We start from the raw sequence: 27559 nt of genomic DNA, 5'->3' as shown, positions 1-27559 counted from the left end.
TACAGTATGTAACAATATGTTTTAATTAAAATAACCTGTTTTGGGTTCAAGTGATACATGATCTGGCATTTTGAATTATTTCAAGTTACAAAAATCACAATTTTAGTTTTCCTTTTTTTTGACAAATGAAAGATTTTGAAGACTTGCCCATTGCTTTGTTAATCTGCGGGTTTTTATACAGCCCTGAGTAAAATTGTACTCTTCTCATTCTTCTCTAATATTTGCAGAAATTATGTTTTGACTGGGAAAAATAAAACCCTTCTTAAAGAGAATTGAGTCAGATGGTGCTGTTAATTTAACCATTTTTTTCTCAATATGGCATTCTTAGGGATATTGGATACCAAATCCCAATCAAGCTAGCCAATGGGTACATTGACTTGGGGATATGGAAGCTGAATTCCAGCATGTTGGTGAGGCCATTTTAGGAAACACTTACGGTAATTGCAAAATAGTACCAGATAACTGTACTATTTGTGTTATAATGTCAATTTAAATTTACACTAAGCTGCTTACTTTGGAGAAAGTAAGATTTCTGTCAAAAAGGTTCCATTAAATCTAATTTATTTATTTATATAACCTATACAATATTATTTGAATAGCCTTCATAGTCAAATATGTAACAAATATACTATCTTTTACATTAAATCCATGCTAAAAGGCCTGTTTTTTAACTGAAGAGACCATTCAAATGATAAACAAAAACCAGTGAACCCTTTTGTGATATAGTTTTTCTAGACCAGTTGTCCCCTTGTAAATAAGCTTTTCAGTTATTTATTTTACTATTATTATGAGTAATCTAAAAGAGGGAATAGAATTTCCCTAATGGCATCTTGTATACATCTTGTTATAAACCTTTGTGAATACAGTATTCTATAAGAACATTCTGAATTAATTTAGATAATGTCATGAACTGAAGTAGCAATAGCAGTATATCTGAACTATAATCTACTGTTTGTACATATCATCCACGCTGAATGGCAAACCACTGTTGTGTATTGCTTTGTAAATTGTATTTGTAGAAACCACACGGACAATTATGTTCTAGTTGGATATAGTGATCAATAATGGTTTATACTAAATATAAAATAACCAAGTGAATCTAATTAAAAGAATGAAAGGGATATGGGTGGCTATGGCACAACCTATAATCCAAATAATGTTTGTATCTGAAATGACTCGTTTGCAGAGAACTATGTTGTATGACACAAAGTAAACATTCCATTATTATCATTCCTTTGTTTAAGATGGGCAAACGGGAGTATGAAGCATACCAAAGGCATATCTATTTAACCTTCTTCAATATTTGCCAGTTGGGCGTAATTATTTGCTGGACTCTAATTTTGAATGTTTGGCCTTACAGCAGAATAACTACTCAGTTTTATCAAGTGATCTGGCAGTGGATTAATTTTTCTCTAGGTCATGAGACAGCCAGATATTTACCAAAATAAAAAGAGGGATTATGTGGCCTAGTTAGTGTTGTCTACATGGTATGATTTATCATTTACATGTGTTGTGTATGGACAGGGGAGTAAATGCTTCATTGATATTAAGTGAATGTAGATGTGGTTGAGCATTTACAGATAAATGAAGTAGAAACTCAGGAAAAGGTTTATTTTGACTGATTTGCATTTATGCAAAATTATCTCCCTGTACTTTTTGATGAAAAGCTCAGTATCTATAGGAATAACATGTCTGAATCTTGTAAGTTTTTTCTTGACAGACCTTAAACTTGAATAGCAAAGTGCCAAACTTACCTAACCTTACCAAATCTCCAATACTAAAAATCATTGAACTATGCATAGCTGCCAGCAATTGCATCTTAGTTATTCTTAGTATTTGTTGTGAACCTTATTTTGCTTTTGTTGTACTGGTTTATTGAGACACTAGTCTCCAGCGATTTTTAATTTTAAAAAGATTCCATCATCTGACTGTTTCTGTTCCTGACTATTATTAATATTGTATACTAATAGTGTATGTAGAGCTGTCCATGAAGACAGATTAGAAGCTTTAGAGCAATGTTTCTCAACCTCAGCAAGTTTAAGATGCATGGATTCAACTCCCAGAATTCCCCAGCGAGCAATGAATTCCACTTGCTGAGTTTGAGAAATACTGCTTTAGATTATTGGAAGTGCAGAGTTCCGTTTCTATCTGCAAGTACGTGTAGCTGCTTGAAACTTTTTAATTTAATTGAACCTATGCCAATTCAATGGCTGATGTTGATTTTTAGAATGTTTATATGGACAATATGGAATACCTAGGGTTGTTTGGACTTGGAAGGTAAATAAGGTCAGCTCTGGTTAATGCTTGGATAAGAAACTATGAGAAAATAACCAGAGTTACTGAGAAGTTGTAAACTCATCCTAGAAGGCAGTGATGAACAATTTCTGTATTATTGCCAATAATTGATATGCTTGGCTCAAAGGAGACCTTGTGTTAAATAAAAAAGGCCAGCTAACTATATCCCATGGAAGAGTAAATTATATGACCACCATGCCAGGATAGGGAAATATATGTATATGTTGCCAAATAAAAACCTTCTCAGTAGGTACTTTCAGAGACTCACTTATGTTCTTGGAAATATATTTCAGAACTGAAATACTGTGTTTCATTGAGGAATATATAAGAAGACAGAATGTAATAACATTTGATTGTGAAATATGTAAGAGACATAGATCAATCTACCAGTGTAAACCAGATAAATTAATATTTTCTAGGCTACAGAAGCTATAGCTTTCAAGAGGCAATCAGAATCGATTCCTCAGTCTTTCTATCTGGGAATCTCATACTGCATATTAGAGGTATTGAACTGGGGACTTTTTTGTAGGCAAAGATGACATATAACTGTGGGACAGAACTAGGATACAACTATGGTTTCAATATCATTAGTACAATACAAAATTTAAAATATAAGTTCTACTTAGCAAAAATCTGATTCAGTACAGTATGTTAGATACACTTCCAATGGAAAACCTTTCAGCTGCCACCAGAAAACCAATCTCCTTTTCCTTGTCTTGATATCAAGAAGTCCTAATGCGACAAAGTTTTTATCACCTTTTATTGACCTGTTTGCTGCATTACAATTAATTGATACTAGGATGCATAGTTTGGGAGAGTAAGGTGCAATCATTCTACCAATGTTTCTTAAAATGTTAAACTTGTGTAAAGATTCTGCCTGTTGTTGGTCTGTACAGTATTTGTGTATATATTGAAGCCGCTGTTCTGGAAATGATACTGAATTTACCATGACATTTTTTTTTTCAAACTAGTTCTAAAGATAATCACAAACTGTAAACGTCACAAATTAATCTTGAATGCTAGGATTGCTAATTCCAGGACAGTTGGAAGCATTTTCAATTGTCTGGATTAAATAATAAATCAATATATTCTACTTACAGTAACTATGTGTTGTGTTGTAGTCAGTTTTCCCATCTCTTTCAACATATCATTTGTATTATCTGTTAGTAATTACTACCTTGAGTTGTTGTAATATGATGCTTGTGTTATCAGTGATAGTAGTTGACCACTTTCTCTTCTGTCAGCCTTTATACTTGCAAATGATTGCCTTCATACTTGCAAATTATTTATTCAAATATATTTAAAGTATTCCTAAATAGATGTTTTCTATGCCTATATTCTGACTTTCACTTAAGCCTTTTGCATTTGTTAGAAGAAAAAATACTTGTTCCAAAATGTTGTCATTGTATCATGTGCAATTCACGTTTGTTGATGCACCTGTGTTAATTTGCAAAGCAAAACTTTATCAAAGCTTTAATAGAAATCATTCAATGTTTTTAAATCCTGCAACTAGAGTTCAACAAAGCATAAACTACTGACATCTAGTGGCTGAATCAGAAACTTGCAGAATATTGAAAATGTATCTAACATCTTCAAAATAAAGATGAATGTGAAAATTAAACTGAAATGGGAAGATACTTTTAAACTTTACCCTTGCCATCACTTTTTCTATTAAAAATTGTCTTTCCATTTGATTTTCTCCCTAAGAAGAAAGTTCCTAGGTCTATAATTTTTTTTTAAAGCTTCCACTTGTATTATTATAAATATTTGCTATAAATATTTTCCTCAAGGGTTACTTGCTAACTGCCATTTCTTTTGCATTACATTTTTGTTTATTACTATTGTTGTGAATTTTACATTTTATTCACCACCTAGGATTATTTTGGTGAGAGGTGTGGCTATATAAATAGAAAATAAATAAAGAAGGCCTCTTCAGATGTTTTTGCCTCTCCAGATACAATATTTTACTTAGAAACTGTGGTAAGGCAGAGTAACTGTGGTAACTGTAAACATTTTATAAAAGGATAGCACTGTACCTTCAAAACAAAGACATATTGAGAAATGCTCTCAGTCTCTCTCTGTTCATCCCCTACTTCCAAGTGTTGCATTGGCTGCCCCTGCTGTCCATGTTCAAAATACTACCTATTTTTTTGAGGCCCAACAGTGCAGACTTCTTTCAGTGCCAAGCTCTGAGCATTGCACGCTGTAGTTATTTAATACCTTCCTACAAGACTTCGTAATACTTGCTGCACTGATGACTTTATGGCTGCTGGGCTTTCTCCAAAATTAGCAGTTTTCAATGCTGGTAAGTGAGGAAGAAACAGACAAGCGGGTGGAAGAGCAGGTTTTACCTCCTCAGTCTAGCAGTCTCAGCTACCCCGAGATCACGGGAGGGTGTGTGAGCTTGTGTGTTCACAGATAAATATGGTGAAAATGCTTGTGTAGAGACGCTGTTGCATCTTTCCTCTTTGCTATGGTGTGCGGGCTAAGGTGTTTGACTAGTACTAGGGACATCCAGTCTCAACTTCACCCAAAGCCATTCTCTCGCAGTTCAACCTCCTTCACAAGGTTGTTATGGTAGGAAAGAGCATTATTTGTTTTATTTATTAATCCAGCCACCCATCTCGTGGAAAGTAACTTTGCGTCCTGCCTTGAGATCCTGACGAAAATATGAGGAGTAATTCTAAGAAGCAAGCAAATACTGGCAGCCAGTAGGTCCCAAAAGATTCCCCACCCTTGTTGTAAAGAGCTACTTCCTTTGTTTGAACAGCTGTGTGGTGTAGAGGGAGTTTCTCTTTTAGCTCTGCCCTCCAACAGTAAAGCTCTTAGGGAGGTGGATGAAGAAGTCTGCTTTATCGGCTTCCCCCGAGGAGGAATTTTTAAAGAGTAGAGGTGGTCAAGATGATAAAAGGACTAACAATCAAATCCCATTTCTGTCTTCATATAGCTATGGATCATGAAACACAATGGTAACCATGTTGGCAAAATCCAAAATCCAGACCATAAGTTCTTAATTAAGTCAGTCAAGATTTAATAATAACTATAAACTTTTGAACATCTGTAAGGTATACCTCACTATGAAATTGCAGTTCTATTTCTAAAATTGCTGTAAAACAGATTTTTCAGTGAGGTTCTGTACTGTAACCCTGATGTTTATTTGCAGAATCCTGAAGCCATTTCTTGCCTATATATAGATTGGTTTATGATAATAATGTCCTGATCTGTCTTCTCTTCTGTTAATCTAATTCACAAGAAGTATTGAAGTATTTGCTTTGAAGGATTTATCAAGAACTTCCAGCCTGCTTTAAATGTAATAATCCTGAATAATATACTTATCAAAGGCAAATATATAAATCCACAAGGTTTCTTGTTTATCATCTGAGCTTAGCTGTTATTTAATGTGCAACAGATACTGAGCTTCTGCTGTCTTATCTAAAAACAAATATGTACTCTTCATCTTAAATCAGATAAAAAGGTATTTTTGTCCCAAAACACAGTTTGATTGATAAAAGCAATCCAGATTCTCTTGGATATTTGCATCTTATAAAGATCAGCAGAATTACCAGCAATAAAATCAGCTTAAATTTTAATTCAGCCAGTTAAACAATGCATGAGCGTTTCTTTTGATTGGCATAATGGCATTTGGAGACCTGTCATCACAAGTAGTTTCAGCTCTTGAATCAATTCCCCATCCAAGTATCTTCTAGACCAACCACTTGAACATTGGTGTCTTCTCAGTACGTTTCTTAATAGGCACAAGCAATAGCAGAAGCTGAATCTGTGCTTTGCTATATTTTATTTTTATTTATTTATTGCCCAAATTGCAATTAGCGCAGCATTCTTCTAGAACATCTTCCCAGTTCAGTAACCTTACAAGAAATCTAGAACCAATATGGCCAGCAAGTTTTGTATGAACAGATGTTCAGTTGTCCAAGTGTATCAGGTGCTGATAGAGTGTTAAATCCAACACTTAGCAGCAGTTCAGTGTGTTCCTTGCTTTTATCTTATGTTTCAGTTTTTTGTGCTGGGCTTTTGGATTGATATAGAAGCACTTTGTATAAGAGAATGACTAATTGTTTCAATTTAATTACTATAAAAATATACTAAGGATATTTTTTTAAATTTTACTCTTTAGCTCACTGGGTATCTCTTAAGGAGAACAACTAGGTTGATAGAAGATATAATCCATGTTGATGTTTCTGTGTTAAATAAAGGCAATGTCTATCTGATGTGAGGGCCATGTATATGAATTGTATAAAAGCCATATTGGTCTAGGATAATAATAGGCCTGCTTCATAAGAAAATTGTGTCCGCATTATTATTTTTAGGTAAAAAATAAACTAACAAAAGTGGATGAGAGGGTGTATTTTTGATGACAATAAGATGTAATAGATTGTTTTTTCCCTTGCCCTTTTGTGAAAAAACCAAAAACACCTAATTGAAATAAGAAAGAGTAGATATCAGTAGTCCATTGCTGCAATAGGTATAGATTTATATTTTCACTTTGGATAGATTTAATTTGGCTACTCACCTAATACAGGTGTGTAGTTTAATATAAGAACTATACATAACAGAGAGAAGAAGAAAAAAAAAATTCAGGGTATTTGAAGTTACATTCAGCATATAATCAGGTAGTGACTTTTTGTTTTGTTTTCTTTTGGGAGGGAATTGTTTGTTTGCATAGATCAGAATACTTTGGTTTTATTTATTTTTTTAGTGCATCTTCCTTCAATTTATGCTCAAACTCAGTACTATGAAAATACCACAAGAATCTTATTCCTTGTATAAGATGAGATGACAGGAGAAATGAAGCAAATTTTCCCTGTCTTTCTTTAGCATAGTATACATCATTTATCTTGTTATATGCATATATATCCATTTTAATATATACAATATTGCTGTTTTTAGCATTTGTTTGCTTACTTGTTCATATTATCTATTTGTTGTCTCGCTTCTTTGTTGCCCGTTGTCTTGTTTTGTCTCTTTAATAAGAATCAGTAAAATCAGGAGTTTTAGCTACCCTTAAAAGGCTATATTTCTCTTAATAGTGGCTGGTGTTCCTTACAGACCTGACCCTACAGTCTCATAATCCTCTATTTCACAACAGGGTCACTTGCTTAGGGTTCAGAAGCTATGGACCAACCTGCAGAGTCAAAAAAATGCTGTGGGAACTGATTCTGCTTCAACCCACATTGCTTCACTGGAACTCTCAGTCAGAAGCTATCTTGGCTCCTCATTCCTTGACATCTTCTCTTCTTTTCCTTGGAGGAGAAGGAGAAAAAAGCAGAAGGAGATGAGGAACCCTTGGCAAACATGACAAAATCTGTACGATACATCCACAGACTACTTAAAGAGTTAGGTAGTCCATGGGTCTATTCTCCCATCCCTCTGATTCAAGAGCTAAACAAATTTGTAGCTGCCAATTATACTTTTTTTCCAGCAAAAGCAGTGGTGGGATTCAAATATGTGAACAACCGGTTCTCTGTGTGGATGCCACTTCCGGAAGTCCATCCTGGGCCTGGGCAACAAAAAATTAGCTACCGGTTCTGCTGAAGTGGTGCGAACTGGCTGAATCCCACCGCTGAGGAAAAGCCTTAGGCAACTCTACAACAATGCCTAGTAAACTGACTTGACTTTCCCAGTAGTTCAACTTTAGGAGATGGTGGCAAGGGGAGGAGGAAGTCAGTAATAATCTATCATTTCTGCAATCATATCAACTGCTGGATCACAGTTCTATCTATAAATTTAAATAGCTCTCCATTCATGAAAAAAGCACCTCAAGATCCACCTCAAGATTACTATAGATTAATTTAAGAGATGGAAGATGTCTAATTTCACTTTTGTATAACTAGTTAATATTACTCTCATGGCAATATATTCTCATCTGGATGAAGGCCAGTTGTAGGAAAGAAAATGTCTTTAGGTCAACATGGATTTATGACAGTATGTACAAACATTGACTGAGAAGGAAGAATTGTTTGAATTGTGTTCAGTTTATTTGGAATGTTGCTTCTGGTATTTCTGTTGAAGTAGCTCTCTCGCTCTCAGTGATTGGTAGGTGGGGTCGATGTCAATGTGTCTGTTCACTGATTGGTTGGTGGAGAACCAGGCCTTGAGGAATTCTCTTCCTCTCCTCGACTTTGCTTGGGTTATAATTCTGGTCCCGGTTAGATCGAACTTGTGTCCTTCCGAGTCCTTGTGGATGGACATGAGGGACAATGGATTGTGTCTTTTGATAGCCAGAGAATGCTCATGCAGTCTGGTAGATAGCTTTTTTCCTGTTTGGCCCACAGAGTTCTTTTCACAGTTGTTGCATTGGACTTGGTATATTATGCCTGATCTTTGATTTGTTTCTGGCTCTTTAGGTTTTGATAGGATCCATCTGAGAATTGAGGCTGGTTTGTGGGCTACTGTGAGGTCGTGTTGGTGTAGTAGTTTTGCTGTTATCTCTGAAATGTTCAGTGTGTAAGGAATTGTGATCCGTTTGGTCGTTGCTGTTCCTGAATGGAGACGAAACATTTGCAGAGTACACGTGGTGGAGTATGGGGAGGAGATGGGAAAGAACCACACGCTGACGAAAGAGATGCACTCGGAGTGCAAAAGCACAGCCAGCTGGGACCGGTTACGCCATCTCGAAGCCAGATGCAGGCAATTAGAGGCCGTATGTAAGCTTCTCCCAAGGACTGCCTTTTTTAAACCCTGACGATGTCGGGAGCACCCAACGAAAGCTAGGTTTGATTTATTAAATATTTTCTATTTATTCTCTTGGTGATCATTATTTATTGGCTTTTATAGTATGGATATACCCAAGAGTCGGATTTTTACTCTTATAACTAGTCATATATATATATAATCTCTAATTACTTTAAAAATGTGAATCTCAGGTGTATTCATATCAAAAGTGTAAAAATCATCGAACTCCGGGATAGGTATAAAAACAACTGTTTATTGCTAAGCTTTCGTCGGTCCTCTGCTGACATCATCAGAGTGAAACCCAGAGGTTGGAGAGTCTGCTTATAAAGCCGGCTGTTTCAGTGCCCCCATCAATCATATTTTCTCTAATTGCGCTGCATCCGCTTGTGTGCATTTGGATCTTGACGTCTTTTCTCCCCTCATTTCTACTTTCCCCGCCTGCTCCACTCGTGTCTGGTTGTATGAAGTTGCTGCCGGATCATCCTCCAATTTGTCTCATCCTACGGCCCCCATGAGTCGTTGTGTAATCCTATCTGGTAGCATTTCTCCTATCCTGTGCGCTGCACTGCCCCCGCTGGTCTTGCCCAAGAACTATATATATAAAATGCCTCCTTCTTACTCTGTTTCATCTATAATACATTTTCTGGATTATTATTAAGAATTCTTTTAAGTGGGTGAGCACTAAAGAATCTGATGACCACACACTAACCACAACTTTAATCTGCACATCCACAAGAATCCACACATTGTGCTGACTGAGACTAGGCTAACAGTGTTGGCGATGGGGTGTCTATGAACACAACTGGAGTTATTCAGTGCCTGTCTGCTTTCTTAAGATTTCTATATGGAGTAGCTTTTCTGAACACTTTTAAAGGTGTTTCAATTACCCAACACATAGAGATACCACTTCATTAATTTCTGCTAATGAGTGCTATTCATTCACTATCCAATGGGAAATAGTTGTTAATTGCTAAGCCATGTTTTCATTTTTTGCTTACATTCTAGACATAGTAACTTGGGGAAAAGATGAAAATGCTTATGTATCTTTTTGGTCATTTTTTCACTGTTTTCTTACAGCGCTTTTATGTATTTTTTTTCTTCTTTTTGAAAATGTATCAGCATCACTATAATTTTTGTGTTTTGCTGTTTTTTCTTTTTTGTTATTAATGAAAAAGTAATAAAATATAAATAAAAAATATTACCCTAGAAGCCATTAATACAAAATGAAAAGCAAAATAATTTATTGTAGCAAAATGTAAATTTAGTGCATTGTGCTTCAATATATTTTAAAGTTCCACTTTATACTTTGTGTACTACACTGCAGTCAGGAAAACCTGTATGATATCAGATAGAGTAATTCCTTTGATATTTGTGCTGGTGTCTCAGAAACCTTTGTAACATTGGTCTGACATATTATTTCACTTTTTGTAGAGTACCATGCTGTGATTTTGCAGTTAAAAAGGGAATATAAGGATGAAATTGAGAAACTAAAAGTAAGTATCCTTGGGTATTTATTTCTATAAAAATATTTCCTCTTCCACTGTCGAATTATTATATAAATTTGTTGAATGTTCTTATTAGGCATCTTCTGTATTGCAAATATTTTTCATCTTCAAATAATGTCAGATTTTTAAACATTCTCAAACAACACTTCCTTAGAGAAATAATAGACCTCTGTGAATGCCAAGCTTTGTTAACTGTTAGAGAGACCACAGGATAATATAAATCAATCTTGTCCCACCATTCATGCTGAACTGCTGACTTCATTTATCTTAATGGAACCATCCCTGTATTTAACGATTAGGAAAAACATTTTAGGTTAATATATTTGGATTTCTTTGGTTAGCTATTCACTGCAATTGAGTTTTCAGGAACAAAGATTTAAAGTTTGTTATGTAAGAGTCTTCATTTTCTGTGTTATTCGATATGGATATATCTAGTTAAACTGATCCATGTGTTGCTTCAGAAATCCACACATCTGTCTGATCTGAAAAGAAAAAGATACAGAATAAACAATTACATTTACAAAAAGAAATATTTCTATTATTCTATTTTCCTTCGTTAGTAAAGATTCCCAATACAAGAGTAAGTTAAATGAAAAACAGAAGCATATGCCATTGTGTAATACACTTATTTCCAAGGTACCTGATGTGTACATAAGCTTTTTCACAATCTTTGTTGATAATATTCTTTTTCTAATTGTAGTTAAATATTTCCACTGAACTGTACTTGAAAAAGTAGCATCCAATATACCTATTTGACACCTGGTTGTAAGTCCAAACTCAGCAGTATCAATTTTGCTATGAGTCCAAAACCACCTGAGTCTATATTGTTTCATCCCATTGATTGGGGGGGGGGGGGAGGACAATGCATTTCTCATTTTTTGGATAATGCAAATTTGGGAAGGTCAACTCTTTCATCCTCTGAGACATTTAAAGCAAAATGGTTGGGACCTTATGGGTCACCAGATGGTGTTGGATCGGTCCTTGTCATTCCTAACCATTGACTATGTTTGGCTGCATCTGATGGAAGATCATTCCAACAACATCTGGAGGAGGACGGGGTTCCTTGCCTGTTATGTACAACCAAATTTTATAAAAATCTATTTTTTAATTTAAAAAAATCTCCACTAGAGGTCAGTTAAACATCTCTTTCTCTTCCTGAGAGAGAAAAAAATGTTACAAGGTTAGTTGCTTCCTGTTCTCTCCTATCTTAGAGATATTAACATTTTGTAGAATATTTTTCACATGGTACTTTGCAGTAATTAACCTATCCTGTGTCCAGGCCTCTGGTTATATATTGTGCATCAAATGAATGTACAGATGCAACCTACTGAAGCAAATGTGGGAGATGATATCAGAGTGGAAAATTCAGAACTTAAATACAAATATTCAAATGATTTTCTTTATTGAATATGAGTAACAAATTGTAAAGCAAAGTTCCAGTATTCAAAAGAAAGTGAAAGGGAATTAAGTTTCTATGGAGTGAGCAATTGGATTAAGAATTAGGGGGCACTTTCCATTAAATTCTTTAAATAAAAGAATTACAAATTTAACTCTTTGTTAATTAAACAGATGAAAAATTAGCAATTTCTGAACATCACAGAGAGTGGGATCATCATAGGCTTACCTGTAGGCTGTTTTTATAGTAGATTTGATTATAATGTTAATGGTTAATATTAATTAATCTTTACTTAAATTAATATAATAGATTAATACATACTAATTTATTATTATAAGCAGTTACATCTCAAGAAGCTTCTTCAGCTCTGAATGGATGGTGGATAAATCCTTCCATTCCCCACCATCCAGTCAGAGCTGAAGAAGCTTCTTGTATGAGAGAAAAACAAGAAAGTCCAGTTGCCTCGTGAAAAAGCACCTTTGGGATATTATAAGCAGTCTTCAGATTGAACAGTAAGGTAAGCCAGGATCCTAAAATTCAAACCTTGCTGTATAAAGTAAGTATTGAATTTGTAGTAGAGATAGTCTGACTCTCAACCACAGTTGGGACCAGAATGTCTGTTTCTGAATAAGGTGATGGTTAAGTGAGACATGCCCAATTTTACTGTTAAGCAAATATCTGCAGTTGTTAAGTGAACTGTGTGGTCATTAAATGAATAACTCCCCCCATTCACTTTGCTTGTTGGAAGTCAGTTGGGAAGGTAGCAAATGGTGATCACATGACCTGGAGATACTTCAACCATTGTAAATACATGTGGTTGCCTAGCACCCAAATTTTAATTCTGTGACCATGGAGATGCAGCAATGGTCATAAGTATGAGGTCCTATCATTAGTCATTTGTTTCAATGTCATTGTAACTTCGAACGATCACTAAACAAATGTTTGTGCGTTGAGGACTTCCTGTATTTGACCAGGAAATTGTACTTGGGCAAGTAACAAGAGCCAAAGTGAGGTGGCAAACTATAATAGAATGCAAAAAAATACTATGCCACCTTATATTTCTACCAGATTCATTACAAAATAAACTTTAACAAATGTCCTTCTGTAAAACTTATTTGAAATTAAATACTATAAAACCTACGTGTATACAGTACTTTTGCTTTCAAGTATAGATGTGTAGGATTTGGCTATAAAAATATGCATTTTGTCACTGTATCATTGTTTGCAGCTCAGAACTGGTTTCTCAAGCACACCCATTTGTTTATTTACTTTGCAAAACACAGTTTTGTTAGGCAATAATAGGAGGGAGTCAAGATGAGACATGAGTCACTTCCACCTGCTAAAGCAATATATTGCTGGTGGCAGAACAAGCTGTTAGTAGGAGCAAGAGATCTACCACTGTTAAGATTAAAAATAGAAGAAAAGCTTTGTCCAAGAAAGGGATGTGTTACTCCACATCAAAAATTCCAGACAAACTAGGGCAGTGGTGGCGAACCTATGGCACACGTGCCAGAGGCGGCACTCAGAGCCCTCTCTGTGGGCACGCGCGCCGTTGCCCCAGCAGAGTTCGCCAGAGTAGCGAGCATGTGGCGTTTAGAAGTGACAGGGCAGGAAGTGAGCGAGCAACCAGTGTTGGCCCCCCCGGGATGCCCCGGAGATGGCGAGGGACTGGCCCCCTGCCACGCTCACCCAGTCTGCCGTGACCACTGCAGCCACACCCACCCAGTGGGCCACGCCCTCCTCCCCCCCCGAGGGCACCACAGTGCTGATGCAGCCCTGGCACTTTGCGATAAATAAGTGGGTTTTGGGTTGCAGTTTGGGCACTCGGTCTCTAAAAGGTTCGCCATCACTGAACTAGGGGCCTCTTAAGATGATAACACAAAGTTAGTTCAGGCTAAGAGTCCCTAACTAATCCCTAACATTGTGAATTCATTGGGGGCTCTAAAAACACCAGCTTCCTCTATCTGTGTTGGCAGAATTTAGATTTAGCAAAGATAGAGCCAACATTAACTTAGTGAGATGGGTCATTTTTGCATGTAGATGTCCCATATATGTTTCCTGGTCAACTCACAAAACTGTTACATACCAAATTTAAAAAACAGTATCCTGAACAATCTACACTATAAAACATACATGTCACTGAAATATCAAAAAATAATATTATGCAAATTTCATCATCATGGGTGCCATTATCTGCTTCACTGAATTTGACTTGAGGACAGTGAAGATGAGCTTCGGTTTTTCTCATTGATGAATTTAGTGCACATGTCCAAAACTATGTTCTCATGAAAATAAAAAGTTAATACTATGCTTATTTTCTAAACTAGTTCTACACAACCACATATCCTTTTTATTAGGCCAAGCAAAATGTTACAAAATTACATGCAAGTTTACAAATTCTTAGGTATTTTTTTTTCAATCCAGGTGATAAACAAAGCAAGTATAGAGGAAAAAACAAACTAATATTGGAGCCTCATTTCATTATTTACGTTAAGTTTAACTTGGAATTTTTATCTGAGATAGTAACAATTCATTCTTTATTAAATAGAGTTTCTATTCTTAATTGTGTTGAATTATATTAATGTTATTAAAGATACCCTAACCCTAACCCTAATAATTGTTCATTTTCTTTGTATATTATATGATATATTCAGGATTATAAAATATGTATTCAGTATATTATAATATATTTCAAAAATATTTATTCAAGATTAGATACTATTGGTGTTTGAAGAGGTAAATTTCTAGGAAAAATATGATTGAAAATAGATCCCTAGATATTTAAATGACTTTATAGGGTAGTGGTCAATTTTCCAAATGGAGGGTGATCGGCATGCTAGCTAGTAAATTTAACAACTTTGGTTGATTTTCAGCACTTTGGATCAACAACCAGATGCTAGTATCTGGAAGCTGTGTGCACAATCCCATTTGGGATACAGGCAGAACAACATTGACAGAATTAGCATATAAAACAGTGGTTCTCAACCTATGGGTCACGATCCCATTGGGGGTCAATCGACCATTTCATGGGGGTCGCCAAGCAAGGCTGTCCGCCATTTTTTTCCCTTTTCCGGTGGGTGCCTTGCCTCCCTTGAGCTGGGCCAGCTGGTGGTCGGCCTGCTCCGTCTCTGCCGCTTGCCAGCTACGCCTCGGCCGGCGCAGGGGGTGGAACCACGCATGCACGGCAGGGAAAGTCCTCGACTTACGACCGGTTGGGTAGTCTTTGACTTACGACCGGTTTAGTCCTCGACTTACGACCAGTTTAGTCCTCGACTTACGACTGGTTTAGTCCTCGACTTACGACCGGTTGGGGGTCGCGGCATTAAAAAGGTTGAGAACCACTGATATAAAAGAATGAAACTGATTTGCAAGACAGAGAAGAGGCTGAAATTCCCATAATCTGGGTTTTATTTTGGAAACAGCCACTATCAATTCTCATTCACTCCACATTTATTTGGGATCAATATTTGCTGTTTAGAATAGCAGCTATAGAAAATGCTTACTTCATTGGCTTGTGTGAAAGACAGGAACACTGTCAGAAGTTTCCCGGGCTGTTACTTGGACAAACTGGCAGAGCATGAGAAAGTGTTGAAATGCCAAGCCAGAATCATATTAGATTTGTGTGTCCTGGGCTTTGCTTGGCTAAACTAGCTTCTTGCTTGTACAGCTGCTATATAGGCAGAGCAAGAACAATTTTTTCCCAGCAGTTCAGCTGTGCGTGCACAAGCCATGAGCCTTGCACATGCAAAGCTGGACTCAGAATTCTGGACTAAGTGGGAACTTGTTCTGACAGCAATCACACAAAAAAATTCAATCATGCTTCCTTTTTCTTCTTTCTATTGTTATTCCCTTGCTATGGCAGGATCTGCATTCAGTCATGCTTCTATTTCCCCAAAGTTCCCTGGCAATTCACAATCCACAATTTGAAAACACCGAGTAAATCTCTAAGTTTTACATGGAAGGATATTGAATCCCATCTTGGCTATTATTAATTATTTATCAGGAGGCAACATGCCTCCTGATGCCACAAAATTACTAGAAGCCAAAGTATTTTTAATAGCTGAACTTTATTGATTGTTGGAAGCTGCCCAGAGTTGAGAGTTGAGAGTTGAACAGCATGCAAGATTAATACATTATTATAACATCAATGTGAAATAACAACTGCGAGTTCTTTAGTTGATGTCGGCCTTAATACACATAGAGTTCTTCCCAAAAATCTAGTACAGTGGTGGCGAACCTATGGCACGCGTGCCAGAGGTGGCACTCGGAGCCCTTTCTGTGGGCAGACGTGCCATTGCCCCAGCCTCGCCTCCCCCCATGACCCCCTCCTCACCAGCAGCCCCCCTAGAGGAGTCACCCCTGAGCGTAGCCCATGCGGAGCAGCGGAGCCAAGGACATGGCAGCCAGGCAGTGTAGACAAGACTCTGCCCTCACGCCCCATCGCACACAGTTGATGCTGCGGGGTGCGGGCAGAGGGTGTGGCTGCCATGGCGCTGCTGGGCTGCCTGGGCGATCTGTGGCGGGCCCTGGAGGTGGTGAGTGGCCCTGTGGGCAGGCGGGGTGGGGGACGGTGTGGGGGCAGAGCGGGGGCACGGCAGGGGGTGGAGCAGGGGCGGGGCCAGTTTTTGGGCACTCGGTCTCTAAAAGGTTTGCCATCACTGAGCTAGTATGTCATAAGGTATCAGCTCAGTATATGGGCAGAGCTAAGGAGTGGCCCTTTGTAAGAAAGAAGAAAATTGTTATTTTGAGAAATTCAATCATTTTTACTGATTTACCGAATGACTGGAGGAGAGAAAGCATCACTTCTGCTTAATTGCTGTCCCAGACCAGAAGACAATTTAAAGGTTTTCCCAACCATGGCTTGATAATCCTTTCTGGATCAGAACCTTTATTCTTGCATCCCATTAATGTTTGACAAATCTATATGAATAACAATAACATTGTACTTAATATTTTGCTTATTTGTCTTTTGATTTAATAAGGAAAAAATGCACATGTATGTTAAGGTGACTTATCCTGAATCAGCCTTCCCACGCGCAATAATTTTCAGGTGTGTGAAAAGCTGTGTTTGTAGAAGCACAGAATAAATGATTATTGTTATTTATACTGTGCATCTCTAAAATCCATAGGGAATAAGGGCGAAATCTTTTAGAAAATATGTCATTATCCACTGCAATTGTCCTGTAATGCCTATAGTGTTTTAATAATATTCTTGACTGGTTGTAAACTGCTGCATTATGCATAATGTATTCTTAGTATATTTGATATGCTTGAAATAAATTTCAGTAGAATTTCATTATTACTGAAGAGGAAGCTCAGCTATTTGTATGACTGCAGATTCATACTATATTTACTTGTCATGGATGGCATATATTAATACTATTAAGAGGCCTATCTGTTTTCATACAGACTATTGGCTATTTTTCCAGTTCATGTGTAACTAAGTGGAAACAATGGATATGCTGCAAGATGTAATAGATGATCTTCAGAAGGTTTACATGATTTTCTAATGTCTTTGATGTTCAGAGGAAATTATTTCTGATAACTTTTGAAACAGTCTCAGGATACCCTCTCACTGCAAAGAAGAATGTCTGATGTAGGAGATACTGAGTTTATTTCAATGCCTCTTTTTTTCTTATGAAGTAGTATGCAACCTATTTCTTTTTGGCTTCAAGTAAAGTAGAAATGATGCAAACTAAAAAGTCAATTATTTTTTCCCTACAGTCAGAAGGCAGCACATGGAACTGTTCGTACCAAGATTATAATAAACAGATATTTCATCCCAGAATAATCAATATATGAATAAACTCTCACATTTTTAGGGGGGAAAAAGAAACAAAGCTCAATAAATCATATGCATCCAAAATGCTCATTAAGGAAATCTGTAAAACTAATAAGAAGACTTTTAAATTTTCTCTGTGTAAATGTGTTGCTGTAAATACAACCTGTATTTGTAGACAGGGCACAATAATCTAACACACCATGGCATTTTACTTATCATAAGCTCATAAGACAGAGAGCGATTATTAGTGCAGATTAGCTTCCTGAAGTCTGGTATCTTTCAGATACATTGGACAATCTCTCTTGTCAAGAATGTTCTTTGGCTTTAGGGCAGCGGTTCTCAACCTATGGGTCACGACCCCATTTGGGGTCGATCGACCATTTCACGGGGGTCACCAAGCAAGGCTGTCCACCATTTTTTTTCCCCTTTTCCGGCGGGTGCCTTACCTCCCTTGGGCTGGGCCAGCTGGTGGTCGGCCTGCTCCATCTCTGCCACTTGCCAGCTATGCCTCGGCTGGCGCAGGGGGCGGAACCACGCATGTGCGGCGCTCCCGGGCAGGGAAAGTCCTCAACTTACGACCGGTTGGGTAGTCCTCGACTTACGACCGGTTTAGTCCTCGACTTACGACCGGTTGGGAGTCGCAGCATTAAAAAGGTTGAGAACCACTGCTTTAGGGGCTTTAGAAATTTAATTCAGACATACCTGGGGAACAGTAGCTTGGGGGAGACCACTGTAAACCATCATAAATTGTATGCAGAATAAATAAGGCAAAGGTTCACAACGGTTATACATTGACTTTTCAATATTCTTTCACAGTCTGAGTTTGAACTCGAAGTCTTTCATATTCGAGGAGAACACGCTTTATCAATAGCAAAGCTTGAGGAGCACATTCTATATTTAAAAAATGAACTGGAAAATAGGATATGCAAGCAAAGTGAAGAAGCAAAGGATGCCTGTGTATCCACCGAAGATGACTACCCACCAAAGACATACAGAAATGTCTGCATCCAGACAGACAGAGAAACTTTTATAAAGCCAAATGAAGATGAAACACGGACACCAAAAAATAATCAGAAAATCCCTAAGAAACTTTCTAAACCCTATTTGAATAACAGTGTTTTAGCTTCAACTGATCGTAAGGAAACAGGCAGTTCTGGCCAAACCTCAGGGATTGTTTTTTCAAAGTTGGACCAAACAACGCCACCACCTCCTCCACCACCTCCTCTTCCTCTCTCACTGTCTGATTCAATTCCACCACAACCACCACCATTGCCTACAAGCTTGAGATCTGCCCATCCATTGGCGCCAGCGCCACCACCACCACCACCACCACTTCCTTCAGCTTTTGGCGTTCATCAGCCCTCTCTACCTCTCCCACCAGGGCCACCTCCAACAGGAACAGGGCCTCCTCCTCCACCACCACCTCTGCCACCACCACTGCCACTTGGCTCTAATTTTTCTTCAAGAAGTCAAGATCTTCGAAAACCTGCCGTTGAACCCTCTTGTCCCATGAGGCCTCTCTACTGGAACAGAATCCAAATATCAGATAGCAGGTATACAGTTATGTCTTCTTGCTTATATGTAGAAGGTATGAGTATATTGTGTACCCACATACATACATACATACATATATACGTGTACGCGGGTGTGCAATTCACTAAAGAGAAAAAGAACAAGAGGCAAAATTATGAGAAATACTCAAATAGATTAAGAAAATTTTTAATAATTTGTTTAGACTGCTTCGTGTTATCAAATATTTTCTTCCATAACTCCTATGAAGTTTCATAGTGTTCTTGTTCAGACTAATAATAATAATAATAATAATAATAATAATAATAATAATAATAATAATAATAATAATAATAATAAAGTTGGAAGGGACCTTGGAAGTCATCTAGTCCAACCCCTTGCTCAGGAAGGAAACCCTATATCATTTCAGACAAATGGCTGTCCAGTCTCTTCTTAAAAACTTCCAGTGTTGGAACATTCACCACTTCTGGAGGCAGGTTCTTCCACTGGTTAATTATTCTAACTGTCAGGAAGTTTCTCCTTAATTCTAGGTTGCTTCTCTCCTTGATTAGTTTCCATCCATTGCTTCTTGTCCTGCCTTCAGGCGCCTTGGAAAATAGCTTGACTCCCTCTACTTTGTGGCAGCCCCTGAGATATTGGAATACTGCTATCATGTCCCCCCTCGTCCTTCTCTTCATTAAACTAGACATACCCAATTCCAGCAGCCTTTCCTTATATGCTTTAGAATCCAGTCCCCTAATCATCTTTGTTGCTCTTCTCTGTACTCTTTCTAGAGTCTCAACATCTTTTTTACATCGTGGTGACCAAAACTGGATGCAGTATTCCAAGTGTGGCCTTACCAAGGCATTGTAGAGTGGTATTAATACTTCACGTGATCTTAATTCTATCCCTCTGTTAATGCAGCCCAGCACTGTGTTGGCCTTTTTGGCAGCTGCAGCACACTGCTGGCTCATATTTAAGTGATTGTCCACTAGGACTCCGACGTCCCTCTCACAGTTACTACTATTGAGCAAGGTAGCCCTACTTGTGGCTTACACAGCAGTGTCATTTGACATAAAGTATTCCCGGGATGACCTAGGACAGGGGTCTTCAAACTTGGCCCTTTTATGTTTTGTGGAGTTCAACTCCCAGAATTCCTCAGCCAGGCATGCCCCAGGCGTGCTTGGCTGAGGAATTCTGGGAGTTGAAGTCCACAAGTCATAAAAGGGCCAAGTTTGAAAATCCCTGACCTAGGATATAGTTGCTTGTAAGGGCCCCAGAGAAAAGAGCGAAGGTGTTCTTTGCAGCAACATTTTGATTTTTTTTTTTACTTTTTTGCTGCTATATTAATTGCATGTTAACTATTGAAAAATAGTGAAGCATTCACAGCAAAGGAAAATAATACTATAACCAATGTCAATAATATCTCAGCAGTCCATTTGCCACATTGGCTTCCCCTTTGCCTTTTCTTCTTTTTCTCTCCATGGCTATATCACGGAAAACAAGAATAGAAACTGTATTACATGACAGGGATAAGGAGAATGCTGTTTGAGTGACACCTGCTGGAGGAAAAATGTCAATTGCGACTACTAAAGAAAACACTTTTTTTTCTTCAGAGAAAAGCAATCTGTGAGGAATAATTTCCTTTGCTAAAAGGCAATGGAAAATAGATGAAAAAATAAATACTGTTTTGAATTGCAGCAGTCAACAATAGGTTTTGTGAATTAAACATTACAAAAGGAATGTGGACAATGCTAGAGAATTCTGCGAGGTAGTTCTTGCCTTCTGCTGATAAGTTTTTCTTCATCTTGTATGAAGCAATAGTGATTGGTTTCGAATATTGTGATAAATTACTAAATCATACTTTTCTTTAATCGCAATTTGTTGAAGAAGACATAGTGGTCTCTTACAAATTATTCACTAAACTGAGCATGATATACATACCTTATCTATAGTAATAAAAGATTTTGAAGAGTTACTTTTCTACTCCAAGCTTTCCTAAAAAGAAAAGTAGCACATAGAGGAGACAGAAGAGATAAGAAAATCTTGTTGTTCAGAAAATAATTTTAAAAATATTTGTTATCTGTGCAATACAAAAACAGTTGAGATAACTGTTGGGCATTATACAGTTCTTCATATGAAACATTTTTTTCAAAAGTGATCTAACCCATCTGCAAAACAGCTGTGCCCTTAAGAGACAATTTATAACTGTTTCTCTCTTTTTTCTTATTTTAGTCAACAGTCAATGCCAACTCTTTGGGAGTCATTAGAAGAACCCGACCTTTGTGATACAAATGAATTTGAATACTTATTCTCAAAAGAAACAGCTCAGGAAAAGAAAAAAGCACTAGCTGAGTCTTATGAAAAGAAAACAAAAACCAAAAAGGTATTTTTATTTTCCAACTACTGTTTTTTTAAAAAATAATTTTATTGAACATTTTTAATAATTTTGATTTTAGCATAGAATAAAAATTACAATAACATTTAAATTTTAAAAAAATCTATGGGCAAGGGATATAAAAATTGGACCAAAGTTATCTGTTTCTCATTTGCCAAGAATTTTTATGAAAGTCAGCATCTGGGATTAATTTTTTTCAGACTTGTTTCAAGCTGTTAATTAGTCCTTTAAAATAGTACTTCCATCAAATAAAGAACATGACTGTTAGTACCCACATAATTATAACCTAAAATTAAGTCTTCCTTGGTGCATATGCCATGCTATTTTGGCATTGCTCCCAGCTGAATGTATGACCCTGCTTTTACTTTCAATACCAATCAGACAATAGAAATTTAAAGTTATTTTAAAAAACACTGTTTCATATTTTACAATCTTCTCTAGATACTAAATGTTAATTATGTTGTTTTGAAAGAAAAGTGGATAGAATGAATCTGCATTTTGCACAGAAATCTTATTTATTGCAATAGATTGGCATCATTCTACCTTTCCTAAAACAAAAACTGTATTCACGCATATGGGTTATTTGATTGTAAAATGAGATGTATTTAGACAATTCACTAAGCCATAATTTACAATGAGACCAAACTACATGTATAGTTTTGATACTAATCTCTAAGATTCTAAACAACACATGGCCTTTTGGTTTGAAGCCATTCTGTGAACTACTTGCCCCCTGGAAACAAATTATGCACTTGTCTTATTTCAACTAAATCATTTTATTTGCCTGATCATTTGACATCTTAGAATGATTCTGTTTTCCTACCCATGACCATTTGTTTATACAGTTTTGATTTGTACTAAATTGTTTGATAGGAAAAAGAGAAGGAGAAGGAGATGTAACTGAAAAGCAGACAGCAATAAGTACATCATGAATTGGGGAACTACAGATAATCAAGATGTGTTAGTTTTCTTTTGGAGGATTTTCAGAAGTGGTTTACCAATGCCTCTTTCCTAGGGTTGAGTCCAAGTAACTGATTCAAGGTCATCCATCTGGCTTCATGTCTAAGGTGGAACTTGAACTCACAATCTCCCATTTCTAGCCTTAACCACTAGGCAAAACCTGCCTTCTAGATGTATTGTAATTAGGCCTTAAGGAAGCATATCTGCTATTCACCTTCTGTTGTGAAAAAGTATACATATTTTCAGTATGATTATTACCTGAAGGGTGGAGTGAAAATTCTCAAATACATAGCACAGATAATATTTTTTGAAATTTAAATAACTCAGTATTGCTGAGGTTTATTATTTGCCATATGTCAGTTTCTCTTATGGAAGCTAACATTACCAAACTAAGGCTATTATACTTTCCTTGTACAAAGAAAGGGGATAAATGTCAAGCAATTTGTGTCACCTGCATGATATAAATAAGGCTCCATCCATCATTTTTAGCTTTTTAGTGCAACAATTACTATATCAGTGACAGAGGATAATGGGTTTTCTGCCTCTAACTGGCTTCATATAATTAGTAACACATGTTCTCATTTACAATGAGTGTCAATATTTTGAATAAGGAACATTTTTAATATTTTAAAAGAATGTCATCAGGTTTGTTGCTTATTTCATAATTATGAAAGATTATAAGTTACTATTTCATGGTGTTTGTAAAAATGATTTGAGAATTCTGCATCAGCATTTTATAACACCCTCTAAGCCATTAGTACCAGAATTTGACCCTGCTGTGAGTTTCAGCAACTTTTACAATTTAGGATCATTGCCAGATGTCATACAATTTTTAAAATGGTATTTATTTAGTCAACCATTTTCTAAACTCCCTGTTCATTAATACATTACTTAAAAGGTATTCTTTGGGCAGTTTATTATAGATCAGCTCTTGCATTCTGTACACTTGTAACAAGTTGGTTTTCAGATGAGAAGTTATTTATATACTATGTGACTTCAATAATGTTATATTCCTGCAAATTGTTCTTTGCAGCTGTAATACAGGGAAATTATTCTTCTGCCTGCTAACAACCTCTGTTATGAAGTTGTTCTTGGTTGTTGATTTATTATTAATTTTTTTGCACATCAATACCCAACCATATTAGTGTTGCAAGAGTTCTGTATCTTGGTTCTAACAAGCTACTCCTTCTGAGTTTTAGCTATTCTGAAATCAACATCTGTGATTTTAAAATTATGTTAAAAATAAACCTCTATAGTTATTTGCAATTTAAAATAGGACATATGGGGAGATGCTATGTGAGCTAATTCTGATCGTATCTCTGGGGCATACTTACAATTTGGAGAGGAATCACAATAAAAGTACATTCAGGAAAGATTTTATTTCAAATATTAGGCATGCCTAATGAAGTTTATGATAGCCTAAGAAGTTTCCTTTAAAAAGGTCAGACTAAAAGTCAGTCAGTGCTATACAAATTGTACCCTACTTTAGACAATAATTACCTCTATTAGACATTAACCTGTTGTCAAGTTCATTACGTAACATGTATAACTTCAGAAAGATATATAACTTTCCATGTGAAAATATTTACCACGGTAGCTTTTTTTAATAAGAAAAAAGACAACTAACCAATAATTTATTCTCAGTTATTCATTTATTCCCATTTATTCCCTCAGTTATTCATTTACTGCATTTTTACTGTAAATTTTAATAATAAAACTAAGTTTATTTCAGGCAAACAGATCTAAATTCTACTAATTTCAATGAAAGAATTGAGTATATGGTTTAATGGTCTATCCGTGGCAATCAAAAGTCCTTTGATTTCTCTAGCTAATAAGTATAAACAGGTGGAATTATTAAAATATCTTGAAAATCATTCATGATAGATTAGGATTGTATATCTTTTAAATTGTGCAGAGTTAATTTTGTATTATGTCAAAACAAATTAAAAATTATGGGCTATATCCATTAAATAAATAAGTCTTGATGAATATAAAAATAAGTTGTAATAATTGACATTTAGTTACTAAATTAATATAGAAAGCTATAAATGTGATGTTCATCTTTTCTGACATGATCAGATATTTTTATTTCCAGATTATCAAATTGTTGGATGGGAAGAGATCTCAAACTGTAGGAATTCTGATATCCAGTTTACATCTGGAGATGAAGGACATAGAACAAGGTAAGTGTTGCTTTTATCTCAATGGGAATGATATGCATAAACATTTTTTTTATATTCCTTTAACAACTTGACTCAATTTATCCATGTATAAATGTTATATCACACATTACATCTCTGTTGAACATTTATTACATTTTTCAGTTATTAATAGTTGCTCAATATGTACTTTCTCCCTTCCCTCAAAAGATTCCTGCTGGTGTACACTAAGAGCACATCTTACTAGCATCCTTTCATTTGGAGATTAGCCAAAATGTCTTTAAAAAACTCAACTCATAACAATTCTCTTCTGCTACTGTTTTCACATATAACTGAAATTCAGAAATTCTGAATTCTACTTGAAGTTGTCTTCAGACTTTTCCATATAGTTTATGTTTTAATAAGTATTCTGCTCTCAAAACACAGTTGGCTTAGTGATAAGAAAAATAAATATCTAGTACCTGAAGGTTCTATATTATGTGAAATTAATCTTTAGGGAAACTAAAGTTTGCTGTGAAAACCTAACACATCTAAAATAAATCTTTAAAGGGTGAATTCTTAAGGGTGGTTTTCTTTTCTATTCTGACACTTTTCTACTTCCAGCCATCTGTAAGCCAGTAACTGATATATTTCACAATTTCTATATAGTTGAGTAATATGTTGCTCCATACATCTGGGAGACAGATGTTTAAGTTTGCATTTGATTACCAGCCAACAAATTGAAGACTGCCACATTTGTGAAAAAAATCAGCCATAGATGTTTCTTAGGAGACAGTGGCATTTGTTGTTAATAGAAAAGGTAGATCAGCGTTGCCTGTCTTGTTTAAATGTAATAACATTAGGTAAGGAGAGTATATAGTAATTTTATAGTTTGATTTGACTTCTGAATCATAAAAAACATAAAAATAGTTGTAGGCACCATAGAGCCACATAAAAATATTTATCTCAATTTGCAGGGGTAGGCAACCTTGGCTCTTTTATGACTCGTGGACTTCAACTCCCAGAATTCCTGAGCCAGCCATGAAGTCCACGAGTCATAAAAGAGCCAAGGTTGCCTACCCCTGCCCTACAGACAAGGAGTTTAGAAACAGACTGTGGTCAGTCTATCCCAATAACAGAAATTTAGAGGTAGAGGAAGCCAATAAACTTACTGGGGACTTGAACTCACTTCTGCTTCTGTTTCATTAATATTAAGCATGTTACTAATTAATATCTCATAATTAATAATGATCAATATTAAATATATTGATCATGGAATAAATTTAGTGACATTGAGTATCTGAGTACAAATGCTTAGAATTCTACAGAGCATATTAATATGTCATAGGTTCAGAGTGAATTCTTGCCTATAAAGACTCATAATAACTGATTAGAGAATCACAATACTTTTATCTGCTTTTGTGTCATTTATGCTGTCTATTATATTGTAAATTATCTAATCACCTACCGTGTATCCTAATGATCCAGGCTCCAGAGCAGATGGTCAGTAAAATATGTATTTTTAAAAGTAGAGAACTGTAGCCTTCTCTTTTTTTTACGGTGTGTTACTCGGGGAGTGTTATGACATTGGCAGCATACAAGAAGCATTCAACCGAAAAGGAAAACATTCTCCAAGTGTTTTCAGTTCATGGCAACAGATAAGCAACACAGTCAGTTAATGTATTAATGTGTTATTTTATTATTTCAACAGCTGTACTAAATATGGATGATTCAGTAGTTGACCTAGAAACATTGGAAGCACTATATGAAAATGTAAGTAATGCTGATAGTTTATTTGAGGGTTGGAAGTAAAATCAGATGAATCTCTCCCTTTGGCACAAAGCTTTGGACCATTATCTTTCACCCAAAAGATTAAGAGCCAATTCAGCTTACAAAACAGCAGCATTATATGAGTGTAATACAAAACACCAAAACTGCCCTCAAAACTGCATTTTGAACCAGCTTCAGCTTCCAAATGTTCTTCTAGGGCAGTCCTATGAGCAGCATGCTACAGTAATCAAAACCACAGCAACAGCCCTTCTCCCCAGCCATAGTTGCTAATTGTCCATCAAGCAGTAAATGTATATCATTTACCGACTCTTAACTGAGGAAGTCCACCCTCTGATGGAAAATCACTGGAGCCAAGCAGTCTTAAAACCCATAGCCGCTCATTTTGCCAGGGTTAAGCTGAAGCCTGTTCAGCCCCAGTCAAGACCTTCACAGCTTCAGGTACTGAAAAAGGTCCTGGCCAGCATCATTTGGTCAACCCAGGATGGCCTTGTTCTATTTGCATTGTGATAGTTGCATGGTACCATGAGAAATGTAGAATAGAAACTGCAAGTGTTCCTTCCTTCCTTCCTTCCTTCCTTCCATCCATCCATCCATCCATCCATCCATCCATCCATCCATCCATCCATTTTATCAATTAGCTGGATATCCTGCCTTTATTTTATACAATTCAAGGCAGCATCCAAAATGCTCTTTCCTTAATATTTTCTCCACAACTCTGTAACGTGTTTTGGGTTGAGAAAAAATGACTGACTCTAAGTCATCTAGATAGTTTCCATGCCTTAAAAATTCCCAGTTGAATTATTACATTGAACCTCAGAATCACATGGTGTTCATAATACAGATTGGGCCCCTTCATGTATTTTGTAATAATTTGTATTAAATTACTTAAAGTATCTTCATCATTTTAGAATATTTTAGAATTAAATATTTGCACTTGGTCACAATATTTTAATAGAGCAACAGATATCAATATGCCTATATGCAATACAGTTTAATAATCCCAATTTCTTAACTGACTGCTGAAGTTGTTACAAAACAATATTTTTTTTAATAATAAAGCATTGGAATTGGATGATTGGATTACAGATATCT

The 27559-nt window shown here is 36.3% G+C and overlaps 1 protein-coding gene across 1 annotated transcript in view; it reads left to right on the top strand.

The window, feature by feature from the left end:
- Positions 1-27559, top strand: part of FMN1 (formin 1) — an 85022-nt gene that overhangs the window by 8215 nt on the left and 49248 nt on the right. The window contains exons 3-7 of the mRNA XM_029284105.1: positions 10420-10481; positions 18488-19224; positions 21416-21566; positions 24634-24721; positions 26388-26449. Of these exons, the coding sequence (XP_029139938.1) occupies positions 10420-10481; positions 18488-19224; positions 21416-21566; positions 24634-24721; positions 26388-26449 (1100 nt within the window). The remainder of the gene's footprint in view (positions 1-10419; positions 10482-18487; positions 19225-21415; positions 21567-24633; positions 24722-26387; positions 26450-27559) is intronic.

The sequence above is a fragment of the Protobothrops mucrosquamatus genome, unplaced genomic scaffold, assembly GCF_001527695.2.
Source record: "Protobothrops mucrosquamatus isolate PMUCROS unplaced genomic scaffold, P.Mucros_1.0 scaffold_104, whole genome shotgun sequence".
Lineage (NCBI taxonomy): Eukaryota > Metazoa > Chordata > Lepidosauria > Squamata > Viperidae > Protobothrops > Protobothrops mucrosquamatus.
This window is presented reverse-complemented; position numbering and strand designations above follow the sequence as displayed.